At 49.4% G+C, this 12,153-nt stretch overlaps 2 protein-coding genes across 6 annotated transcripts; one reads left to right on the top strand and one right to left on the bottom strand.

The window, feature by feature from the left end:
* Positions 1-406: 406 nt before the first annotated feature.
* On the top strand, positions 407-5,336 carry LOC119112116 (myosin light chain 1). Of its 5 annotated transcripts, none has more exons than XM_037236140.1 (5): positions 407-656; positions 1,224-1,391; positions 2,022-2,108; positions 3,513-3,582; positions 5,146-5,336. In XM_037236140.1, exons 1-4 carry the CDS (start codon positions 422-424, stop codon positions 3,554-3,556), a joined length of 534 nt encoding a protein of 177 aa, XP_037092035.1. In that variant the 5' UTR covers positions 407-421; the 3' UTR covers positions 3,557-3,582; positions 5,146-5,336. The 5 variants fall into 5 exon arrangements, with proteins under 5 accessions (XP_037092035.1, XP_037092034.1, XP_037092037.1 ...); XM_037236139.1 differs by lacking the exon at positions 3,513-3,582 and adding an exon at positions 3,051-3,129; XM_037236142.1 differs by lacking the exon at positions 3,513-3,582 and adding an exon at positions 2,483-2,555.
* A 4,767-nt stretch (positions 5,337-10,103) lies between these two features.
* Positions 10,104-11,865, bottom strand: LOC119111328 (transmembrane protease serine 3-like). Its single transcript, XM_037235143.1, has 3 exons — positions 11,860-11,865; positions 11,251-11,451; positions 10,104-10,372 (listed from the first exon to the last, which is right to left on the bottom strand). Exons 1-3 carry the CDS (start codon positions 11,863-11,865, stop codon positions 10,211-10,213), a joined length of 369 nt encoding a protein of 122 aa, XP_037091038.1. The 3' UTR covers positions 10,104-10,210.
* Positions 11,866-12,153: the final 288 nt, after the last annotated feature.

The raw sequence follows: 12,153 nt of genomic DNA, 5'->3' as shown, positions 1-12,153 counted from the left end.
GAGACAGAACATGCTCACCATCCTTCGCGAACAGCTCCAACTTGATAAGTTTCGTGCCATTTTATAAATATTATGGACCCCATCGGAGGTCAACACGATGTTGAAGTAGGTCTCAAGATAATTTTTTCTCCGAAATAGTGAAAATTGCACAAGTTGTTAAATTGTACATAAAGCAACGCGTCAACTGCGCATGTGCGTAACGTCCTACGCGTGCTGCAGGCGTCAACACAAGTTGACCGACCCTGACAGCTTCGGCTTGTGCTTTGAGATGCACTAGCCAGATGTAATGCCTGGCGAAGGTGCAAACACCTCTGCGTGCCTTACCTGCTTTTCTATTCCATAGAGGGTGAAATGCTGCATAAGCACACCAGTAAACAGCATGAAGCAAATGTGTATGCTGCATACGCCTCAGAAAAAAAACATGCTAACGTTGCCACCTTCCTACACATGTCTTCGAGACGTTCGTCACATGCACACACCCGCATACCTGCTCAACACCAACGTTACATTCGCAGGGGCTCAGTTTGCCTTCTCCATCTACGACTTCGAAGGCAAGGAGGAGGTTGACGCCTACTACTTGGGCGACGTGCTCCGCGCGCTCAACCTCAACCCCACCCTGGAGATGATCGAGAAGCTCGGCGGGCAGAAGATCAAGAGTAAGCAGATACACAGCCGGCTGGAGTCACTCCCACTGACTGACAGCATAGCTCGCAGAAAGCATTGGCCCCTTCTTGTAGACTGTGTCACGTCATAGTATGGAAGAGGGTAATGGACTCCATGTGAGCGATGTGTCCTACGAATATTCGATATAGGAAAGGAATGTATTAATGTCCTGGTTTCCGGCATTAGGAGCTCAGAGTTCTCATGCTGTTAGTCATCAATCTTCATACCCTCACTCGTAACCACGAGCACAACTTGAAACGTCGAGCATTGACTATACAGCTACAGTTTTTTCCTTTGATAGCGTCGTTCAACCAGTTCTTCTGGTGTATTGAAAGCCAATAACTGCCAGCATAAGAACTCTGAACTCACAATAACAAATATTATTGCGTTGTGGTATGCAATCCTGAACAAATGTCGTTCATCACCATTTCCCGTCACACGTAACATGCTGATTGGTCGCGCTCAGCTGGTCTGTAGCGAAGTCACAATCTGCCGCTTACCGCTGTCGCATTGTGCGTTCTCAGCTGGTCTGTAACATAGTCCCCATCTGCTCCTTACAGAGCAGAAGAAGCTGAAGCTGGACGAGTTCCTGCCGATCTTCTCGCAGGTCAAGAAGGACAAGGACCAGGGTGGCTTCGAAGACTTTATGGAATGCCTGAAACTCTACGACAAGGCCGAGAACGGCACCATGATGGCGGCTGAACTCTCACACGTCCTGCTCTCCCTCGGTCAGTGGCTGGACGCTGATGTAGGATGTCCAAACTGTTGCCCTGTTGTGGCGGGACAACCCTATCTGTTCAGACATTTTCTCAAACATTCGCGACTATGCTACACGGGCGATGTTTCTGAGAATTTTGAGAGGGTCGTGCAGAGTTACTCATCACTTCACCAGGCACTGTGGACATTCGTTATGGGTATTTCATGCTGCGTACTGTGCGCAGACATGCCTGGTCTGGATTCGATCGTTGGTACCGTATTGCGGTTATTGTAGAATAATGCAGCTTCCGTTCAGCGTAGTGATCCTTGCTTGGACGTCGGGCCGACGTTCTACATTTCCTTGCCATTCTGTGTTCCTTTGTGAACAACATTCATTTCGCGCGTGTCTCACCGGCTCCACATCCTTGACTTTAAAATGCAGTCACGGCTTGGAACCGGGTCCCATTTTCAAATGATAACATTATTACTTCGACATGAGCGTATTCAGCACTGCTAAGATCTTTTGTCTGGTATGCTTTCGTACATAACGTAGATTTTTCCAGCAAATGCCAGAGATACCTTTTAAATGTTCAAACGTAGCTCAGTGCTAGTTACCATGCGCGTCATACGACCATGCCCACTGATGACCGGAATTGCCTTAGGTGAGCGGCTGTCTGATAAGGAAGTTACGCAGATCATGGCCGAGTGCTGCGATGAAGAGGACGAGGATGGCTTTATTCCATACGAGCGTAAGTTGACACCGGATCTTGTTCCCGAATGCACGACCTAAAGCTGTATGTCTGCGGGTGCGGGGAACGGTATTTTTGTTTTGGGGTACCCCTCATAGTGCTATGGATCAGACTTGGTCGAAGATCTGTTGTTGGATCGAAGGCTGAGCATTTCGCGTTTTTATGATTTTTTATTGTGTTTTTATTGGCAACGAATTTTGTTTGCGCTGGTGCCCAGTGTAATTTTCTGTGCAATCAGCGGAAAGTGTCGTACGTATCGGTTTAGTTCCATTTTGATCGTCACAGCGTGTAGGTTACATGGTTTTAACCGGCGGGTAGGTCTTATAGTTCAGACTCTCACGATACATCGCGCATCACTGTTGACCCCATTTCAGCTTTCCTTAAGAAAATTTGCACAATGCTGCAATGAGCACGCAAAATCATTAAAAAATATATCATCGAAGACGCGTAAGTGGTGCGTTACGAGAATGAAGTAGGTCGTGTGAATAGCCCGCAGATAGCAGATAGTGTTTGGCGCAAGAGGGGAAACCTACTACAGGTTACCGTAGACAACTCGCACCCTGTCCTTAGCGTACTGTGATGCTCAGCGTGGGTGAGATGTATGGCGTTGACACCGTAGCGATGACCGAGCACTGTGCATTTCCGCAATATTAGAAGCAGGCCGTGTTTAAAAGCGGCTCTAAACATAGAGAGTGTTGACTGCACACGTGTGACGAGCGTCTTGAACGCAGCACTACCTGGTTCGGCATAAGCTCAGTTTCAGTCAATATGTAGGTTTACTAGTTCGTTTGTATCATGTCGTGTATCATAGCCGATGCATTGACGAGCAACGTAGTAGTGGCCCAGGCGTGAGTGAATCGTGTGTAGGTAACTAGAGCTCTTGTGTAGGTAACTAGAGCTCTTGTGTAGGTAACTAGAGCTGCATCATTGCCTATATTGCAGCCTTCTGCAAAAGGCTGATAGCTGGACCTTTCCCGGACGCGAAGTAGATTCGCAAGTTCTCAACATTCACGCACGAGAGGTAGATGATTCCCTTTCCAAGCAGGCATGGCGACCGGCATGGCAGCGAGTCCCAGTTGTGGCGGGAAACTCACCGAAGCAGCCGCTCTCCATGTGGTTATCATTGCTCTCTCGCAGGACCTCCTGCCCTCCCCCCCCCCCCCCCACCCCCACCCTCAGACAAGCCTGGCCTCAGCACTCAGTTGACGTTTTCAGTACGTCGGAGGAGCTTCGGACAAGAGTATGATAGATTGCCTCCCCCCGCCTCCGCCCGTGTGTGGCCTGACCCCACGTCCGTTGGATAACTGCACTGTAAGCCACCCGTTGTTAGTGCCGCACCCGCGGGGCGACCGTCATTTGCGCTGGAAAATGGCCAGCCCAGTCAAACTGGTGATTGCTTTTCAGCCTTTGTCAAAAGGCTACTGGCCGGTCCCAATCCAGAGAAGTAAGCCAGGAAGTCGGCAAACCCCAGAAGGTAGCAATGAGTGAATCAAAGTTCCCGTCCATGCGTGGTGAAGTCCAGGCTTCCCGCAATATTTCAAAGCCGTCGCATTTTGTACTACCTTTTATGACCAGCAGCCGCGCTTCGAGCGAACAGCTCTGTCCGGCAATAGAAAGTGCCATGCACGGGGGCTATCACGGCACACGAAAGCTGCTGTCGCCTCGTTGAGTTTATGACATTAAACAGACGAGGCGACTCGGCATGCCGTGGAAGCTCCCGAGGCTAGCCTAATGCTTTCGTGGTGTCCTGTCTGCTTGACTCGCCTGCTCCCTAGGTTTCATCAAGCGAATGCTGGCTGGCCCTTTCCCTGAGTCGGCCGCGTAGTGTGCCCTAGCCGCGGTCAGCGCCTCGCCCAGCGCAGGTAACTTGCCCTCGGCCCGACCGGCATGCCACGGCCGCCAGCGCCCGACTGCGGCGGCAGACAGGCTGAGCGAACGCGCCAGCCGCGTCGACATTAACCGGAAACGGTGTCTGCCGGCTCCGCTGCGTGCGTGGCCGCGGAGCGTGCCACGCTCCGCCTTGCGTCTTGTAGATAGGTTTGGTGCGAAATGCTGAAGACCTCTCAGTTTGCATGCCTTTTGCGTTGTACATATGCCAGATACGCCACGCGCCACCGGCGTGCCCAGGGTAACCAAAGGCCTCAAGCCGCTCCAAACGACTCTGGTAGAGATTAGGGAGGACATAAACCATTGGCAGGCTTGGCCGTTTTCGAGCAATCATCATTATCTTCGAAACTTAAAAAAAACACTCAAGATCCGGTACTGGATCCACCCATCGTTATCACTTTATACTCCTAGCGATACTTTTGGGCGAAGTGAAACGCTGACTTTTGATTCTGGTCCTCTGCTTACTAATTCTCTTATTTATATATCATTGAATTTGTCCACTATAAAAGTCGACTTTATCGAAGTAAAAATTGGTTGTTTAAGCTTACAACATCAGGGCGCCGACCTCCACATACTACACCGCACATTGCACAGTCCGTAAGTGCATGGCTACCACAAAGGTTTGTGCAATCAGCTTGTGCAAGTGCAGCCTTATTTCATGTCATTACAGACGTTCGAAGCTGATTATGTGGGTTGAAAAAATAACAGGTCGGGCTATCGTCCTTGTTTGGTGTGTTGGTATGCACACAAGTGCTCGCTAACACTCCCCATGATGTGCATTCCAACGCACAAGCCGAGGCGATCATCTAAACAGGTATTCCATCCGTGTTCTTCATCTCCATCCTTCCTTAAACTGAATGCTGTGGCTTACACTAAATGTCCCAACAACGGTAAGGCGGGGTATTGTCGAACGTGCCAGTCTGTCTTAAGTGCAAAATGTAAAGACAAAAATGCAATGTTAACTCAATTACCACTTGTGTGAGTTGCGTTATGCTATCTGATCGTTTCCTGTCGACATCCGTGCTCACCAATGTTTCACATTGTGTAAGTAGGCCAGTGTCAATGGTTGTTATCCTTGAAACCTCCTCAAAGATCTTTGGTTGCCTTTACTAACGTCTGCAGCGGCTGACCTCGCCCCACGTGTTTCCAGGTAAACGAAACAACATCTCGACCCATCTTTCACTGGGAGGCCACCTCCCCACCGCCCTGCCACCTGGCGGTGCCACCACTCAGCAGCTGTGTACAGTCTCCGGCACGTGACCCGACGCAGGGCGCGCGTGCCCGCCGGCCGTTGGCGCCGCCCGGATCGGCCTGGGTGCGGCGCCCACCGGCCGGCCGGCCGCCGCGCGCACTCCTTCCAAGGACGTTTTTATAAGCTCTGTCTGCTCGAACCCATACATATGTATATTTCACTTGTGATGTGTGTATACTGGCGCGATGCGCGTGTGCGTGTGGCGTGCAGCTGTCCGCAGCCCACTGGCGGTGGGTGGACTGAGTGCGATCTAGTCATCTCTCGTTGCAGAGAGCGTCCCGAGACGGAGCTCTGGCGCGAGAGCCCCGCGGTCGGCGCCCGTCCCGCTGCCTATCTGTCTGTTTGTCGGTGTGTCAGCGTGCCCGTCGTCCGCGTCCGTCCGTGGTCCGTCGTCCCCCCTCCCCCGACAACTTGACATCACAGAAGTGTCAGCATCATCAGTCAGTACCATCCGGCAAATCTGTTATATCAAGTTTCGGAACAACGTGTAAATAAATTTGTAAATTGTGCGTCGAATTTTACGACTCCGATGGTTTACGTGCGGTTGATTCCGTGGTCGCATTGTCAATGCGATACGATGCGATCCGATACATTCAGTTCGACAGGCCTCGCGAGTGTATAACGCTGCAGACAGGCCAACACAAAAAGGGCTTGGATGGGGAGCCGAATTATATTCTTAGTACGGATCAATAAGTTACTGTACGCTTCGTCTGCTCCGATAAACCACGCTTTCACAAACGCTGCCTACTCGAGCCTTAGTGTTGTCTTAAACGAATATGGCTCATCAAGTTCAATGCGTTTCATTTTGCGGTCCCTGTAATTTAGGGTATTTAAAGTGAAAGACCGGTAATTGTTCTTCATATATTTCAAAGTCGATGACAAAGACTACATTTGTAAACTTATTCCAAGTTTGTTGCTGTACAGCAGTATGCTTTTTTCGCTAGATAAATGAGCCAGAGGCTCCCAGTCAATGGAACCATAGGGAAACCCACAGACAAAAATAGAGAGAGGGAGAGGGGGAAGGATTAAAATAAATTACACACACACACACACACATATATATATATATATATATATATATATATATATATATATATATATGTACTCGGACTTTCGAAAGGTTCTAGTGTGCCGATAGTGAAGTGGCTGAGGTCCGCGTCTGAGAAATCAACAGTAAGACGTTCGATTCCCCGCGGTGGCCGCCTTCCAGAGAGGGGGAGATGCAGCCGACTCTGCAAGGCATCAGAAACTGAGTGCGTCGTAAAGTCCCAATGACCAACATGAAAGCAAGTTGTTCTCCACGAGCGCCGTGCGGAAAATGACAGCGTATGTTCTCAGCAATTTGATGTCACATGGATGCTCTTGCTTCTGTATTTTTTATTGGCCTATGAAATGTTAACTTTCTCGAAAATACTGTAAAAGTGTCGTCAAAACTTTTACGTAGAGGGGTAAATATGCAAAGCTAATAGAAGTACAGTAAGTAAAGATGTAGCGCAGAGACATGCAACGTGCTACTGGTTCTGCAAAAATCCAAATGTTGCGGTTGCAGATCAAACGGATGGGCGTACGGATCCCTCCGTCGGTGAGAGCATGGCCACCAATGCCTTCCATGATTTATTCGTCGGTGCCCGGTGCGTGTCACGGGACGTGCCGTCGGGCGCCTGCAACCCCTGAAGTGGCTCACCCCGCGCCGCCAACGGGGATAAGTTGCGATTGCCAAACTTGGCACGTGGGTAGGCTGCCAGTGGGGGAGCCTGGTGCCGCCCCAGGTAAAAGCCAGGTGGCTTGAAGTGCGTCCAAACTGCGCGCGCGTGTTTCGCCCTCATTGTTTAAGTGGTCAGCAACTCGTCCCTGGCCTGCAAACCGATCGTGTTCTTAGCGCTACGAGATAGTGCAGTAGGACATCCTACCCATGTTGAGCTGGCAGTTCTTGTGCTGAATATAATAGGCATTCAATACAACGTGTGCCCGGTTCCCAGCTTGCTCTTGGATCCCAGTGGCTGCTTCGACAAAACCAGGTCGCTGATCCTGGTTCCAACTGGTTTCTTGACAAAATAAAACCCTTGATCATGGTTCCTGCTGGTCCTTTCGCCCAACATCCTGGATCTCAAACAATCAGCATGTGCTGATATCACCAATGCAACTAACAAAACTTAACTGTTAGTTATGGATCAGTTGCCCTCAACTTGGGAGTCATCGCCTGACAGCTGAACCTATCGCACAGGATAACCCGCATATTTCTGCTCTCACACACATAAAGATAAACCACCACATGCCAGAAAAACAATCAGCACGACCTGATACCACCATTACAACTAATAAAGCTTTGATGCTAGCTGAAGATTATTGCCCAATATTCACAAATGGCTATCTGACAACTGAAGCAATGCGCTTGTCATTGCGGAATAAAAGGGGCGTCTATTATGGATGGTGCACCAACAATCACATTAGGATCTTGCCATACTGTTAAATACACCCAATATGCCTAGTAATTCACTACGCTTAGACCAAATGTCGTCTGTCTTTTTATAGTTCTACTGCTGTCTATTGCTAAATGAAATTGGTGTCCTCTAAGTATTGACCTAGTTTCCAGTCATCTACTTTCTAGGGGGTCTTTAGAGACCAGCCTGTAATTTGACCTTGTCTGACCCTATTTTACTTGAAAGTCATCACCCGGGAACTTTAAACTTTGATTTAAGTGAGTTTATATACAGGTCAATACACCCTGTGAATTTGGTGTCTAGCTCTCCTAGTTCTTGAGATCTCAGCGGGTCAAATCCCCCCACCACCGTCGAAGAGTATCCAACCGGTCACTCTGGCGCGGGTTGACATTGAGGGTCACATTTTGGTAACTTGACTATAATGCCTATTACGTATCCAAAACGGTTGCAAAAAAGGAGGTTGGAATAGATCAGCTCGAATAAGGTGAAGCACCGCAATTATTTTACGCGTTATGGCATTTGCTCTCCAGTCTGGTTGCTAAGATGCAGTCATCAAAGCTTGCAGTCACCTGTACTCATGAGGGCTTATTGTCTTGGAAAGCAGCTCCCATTACAGTGACCCGTAAGCAAGGATTTGTTTGAAGAAGCGCAACGTGATGCAAATGAGCAGCAATTTCCGTGAATCAGTAAGTTGAGCAAATCTTGGGTTATTGTGGTGAGGTAGCAATTTTACAAATTTACGGATATTGCACTGACCAGCCTTGGAGAAAAGCTTATGGTACAAGTATCAAAAGTGAGTTCTCAGCTATACACAAGACTACATGCAAGCATAAAAATGGAACGGCCAAAGGTACATAGTTCCTTTTTCATGCTCCACTCTACAGTGAGGCAGATGTTTGTAGATCTTATTGTGATATGGTTGCATAAAGCGACTTAAATCTTGGAAAGCTTTCTGAAATAATCCAGCAACGTACGTGGTTCGATGTACGTTAATGAACCACTTATGAGACAGGTCGCATGTATTTGCATAACCTCAAGGAACGCTAGAGGTGTGTTTTACACTGTTGGTCATCCAGCCCTCCCAGCACAAGACAAGACAGAAAAGACAGAGCAGCGGGAATAGGTCTAGCTATTTTCCCTGTTCAGCCTCTAAAACTACTTTGAAAATTGTACCCCTGAGTAACACCTTGGTTCTTGCTGACAGGGGGCTCAGGTAGGATTTTTGTTCTTCCTGGTTACGTTGGCATCATCCACAGGAAATTGGTTCTTGCTGGGTCTCAGCTTAATCCTGCTAAATCCTGAGCTGCATATTGGATTTTTTAATTTATCTCTACGTGTTTCAGGCTAAATATTGGTTCTTGCTGTATCTTTCAACATAATGCCAGCCTGGCTATAGTTTATTGCTGGTTTTCTTGGCTTGGTATCAGTTTGGATCTTGGTTCTTGGGACCTTTCGGCCAATTGTCAACCTGGCTCTTATTTTTGCCGGATGTTTCCCTTTAACGAGACTGGATCCCGGCTCCTACTGGATCCCTCGGCCCAATACCAGACTGGCTGCTGCTTCTTCAGTATTAACACAGGCACCAGGCACGTGTTTCTCTGGCGTGTAGTGCAGTCAGTATCGACACTGGCACCTGGCACGTGTTTCGCTGTGGCGCAGCCAGTATCGACACTAGCACCTGGCACGTGTTTCGGTTGTGTGTAGTCAGTACTGACACAGGCACCTGGCACGTGTTTCGCAGCGGTGCAGTCAGTATCGATACAGGCACCAGGCACGTGTTCCGCTGGGTGCAGCATTGACACAGGCACCTGGCACGCACACACAGGCCACCTCACGCTAGGAGGCTTTGGTTGACGGAGAATGTCTGGAATCGCTAAGCCTCATAATAATGTCTTCAACCGCTAACATGTTTTTATGCCACGGTGTGTATGTTTGCCGTCTGAGCGAAGGACGGACTGGGTCGTTTTTACGCGAGGGATGTATGTTGCCGTCAGCGGCAGGACGGACCGTATCGAACGAGACGGAGCGTTCAGTGTCTGCCAAAAATTTCGTCCTTGATCCGAAATTTCACAACCTGATGGTGGGTCATGGTTCACGCAACAAACCCCAGCTCTGATTCCGGAATATGTCTATTAAAACCCCAGACTAATTCCCTTACGTAATGTAAAACAACCTTTATAGTCGTCTTCTTTAAAGCACGGTGCTTGACCCAGCTCATGCCATTCGCGTTGTACGCTTTTGTTACATTGCGGTCTTGCAAACCATCAAAGAGAAGCTTGGCCAACAGCGACCACAAGTCACCTTTATTTATCATGTATCAGCTAAAGTGGCTATCGCGTAAAACAGTACGGAAATATGGCACACTTTTGAATCTCATATGAACACGTAACTAATTCCATAACTTTCCCTCGCCTGTGGTTTGAATGGCCTTTTGCGGTGGACATTCCATCATGGTCAATGGAGGCCATGCTGTGGTCTTGCAGCACTGTTGCTCACCATTTCAAGACTTGAGGTCAGATTTGCTATTCATTGTCGATGTACCAGTTGATCCAGTCGACGTAATTTTGTACCCGGGTGTAGACGCCCGGATATTGAGCGGCCGCGCACTTGAAGCCAAAGCTGACGACACCGACGAGGCGCCACCTGTGCTCTTGCCGCACCACCAGAGGGCCGCCCGAGTCACCCTGCCGGTAGAGTGAGAAACCTGGAGCAGGGAGGCATCCTACCGGCAGGTAGGGGAATCTGGAGCAGGGTCGTGTGATCACAGGTTATTGCCGCCGAGCTCACGAAGCCGCAGCGTCACACCAAGCCACAACCGCGAAGCCGTGACTGTATTCTAGGGTGACTATGCAAAGCCAGGATGTTGGCGCTTCTGATGGGCAATACGGGCCAGGTGTTACCATTCACACTTGAGCGGTGTGCCTCTGCAGAGAACCGAACTGTAGGAAACCATGTACCACCTTTCCTGTTCTGAATCTCGTATTCCCGCACCAGTGACTTCTGAATTTCAGTTGCTCTGTATTGTCTACTTCTAGTCTGATGAATGCAAAGCAGTCGAGCAATAAACACGCGAAATGAGCAAGAGGCAGGCTGGAGATTATGTGCTGTAAATGGTTTAAATGATTGCGGTGCTCTTTATCGGCAGACCAATGGTTTTCACGTTGCGGTTAGATAAGGCTGATATTGATCAGAACATTAGTCTACAGAACCGACAACCAAATGACCGACTCGCCCACCGGCGGCTTCCGAGGACATCAACCGTTATCATCGTCATCATCGTCAACCGGATCTAAACTATAAAATGATGTTCAATGCACGTTTTTTCGATATATGTGGCGGATCAACGCGACTGGTGGCAATGAATTTAAGAAAATTTATCAACGTATATATCGATGACATGTGTCGGTGGCATCGACGCATTTTCCCTAACAATAGCCGCTAGATAAGATCGCATCGGACACGGTTGGTAATACGGCACCTGTTGAGCTGTCCCTTTTCCTGTTCTTTGAGTACGAGCCGTTGTGACCTGACGAGTATCGCCGGCCTTGCTGAAGGTACTGACCTGACACGAGTCACGCCCTCCGGCGGCCAGGCCGGCGCAGATCATGTTGCGGGTGATGATGGAGCCGTAGGAGGTACGCCTGCAGGCGTCGCTGGAGATGAGCGGCAGCCGGACCTCGCGCAGCAGCGGGCTGGCCTTGCCCTGGTACGAGGTCGTGCCCCCAGCCGGTGACCGTGCCCCAGCGGCCCCAGAACGCCGTCTCTGCCGAACAGCACAGTGCATGCGCTCACAGAGGATGTTCCCGCTATTGAGGTTCGGCCCGGAGTGCTACTCAAAGCGGATACGAATAGATTTGTTCACAAATATTGCTATGATAAGCTATTGCTACCGAACGAATGCTAATAATGACTGCAGGCTGAGACCTACGTAGCTACCACAGATACCGCCGAGCTACCGATCGCTAGAGGCAAGTTTCTGAACAAGAGCTTCTGCTTTTGACGCTGTTCTTGGATAGTTCTTCCTCTGATTGGCCCGTTTTCTCAATACGACCTTGCGCACCTACATGCCAAGCGATGGCTATGTGTACCCGGTTCGTTGAGGACGACGGTTGTCTTAAACACTTGAACTTTTTGCAGTGTTGCATCTAAATCCTCAAGCCAACGAACCTACCGCCATCACGACACACCGCAGCCTCCCACCTCGGCGCCCGGGCGAAGAGAGAGCCCCAACAGCTGACTAATATGGCAGCGAGCAGAAAGCATATGGTAATGCGAGGACAAAACCCTTAACATCCCCTTTCCCTTCTAAAACGATAATCGCTGCAGCGGATATCCCGAACGTCCTCCACACTCGCAATTGGACGCGCGATTGAAACATCGCGATGATGTAACCTATACCGGCGTTTGCTTGACACCTGACGTCTCAATCATTTCTGCACAGGTAAAACGACAAAAGGTCATGATT

Source organism: Pollicipes pollicipes, unplaced genomic scaffold, assembly GCF_011947565.3.
Source record: "Pollicipes pollicipes isolate AB1234 unplaced genomic scaffold, Ppol_2.1 Scaffold_7261;HRSCAF=8764_pilon_pilon_pilon, whole genome shotgun sequence".
NCBI lineage: Eukaryota > Metazoa > Arthropoda > Thecostraca > Pollicipedomorpha > Pollicipedidae > Pollicipes > Pollicipes pollicipes.
This window is presented reverse-complemented; position numbering and strand designations above follow the sequence as displayed.

Coding starts and splice junctions, on each gene's coding strand:
- LOC119111328 (XM_037235143.1), bottom strand. Junction 10,373..11,250: donor GAGGGCGTGACTCGTGTCAG/GTCAGTACCTTC, acceptor CTCTACCGGCAG/GGTGACTCGGGCGGCCCTCT.
- LOC119112116 (XM_037236138.1), top strand. CDS start 422: ATGCTAACGTTGCCACCTTCCTACACATGTCTTCGAGACGTTCGTCAC. Junction 657..1,223: donor CGGCGGGCAGAAGATCAAGA/GTAAGCAGATAC, acceptor TGCTCCTTACAG/AGCAGAAGAAGCTGAAGCTG. Junction 2,109..3,883: donor TGGCTTTATTCCATACGAGC/GTAAGTTGACAC, acceptor CCTGCTCCCTAG/GTTTCATCAAGCGAATGCTG.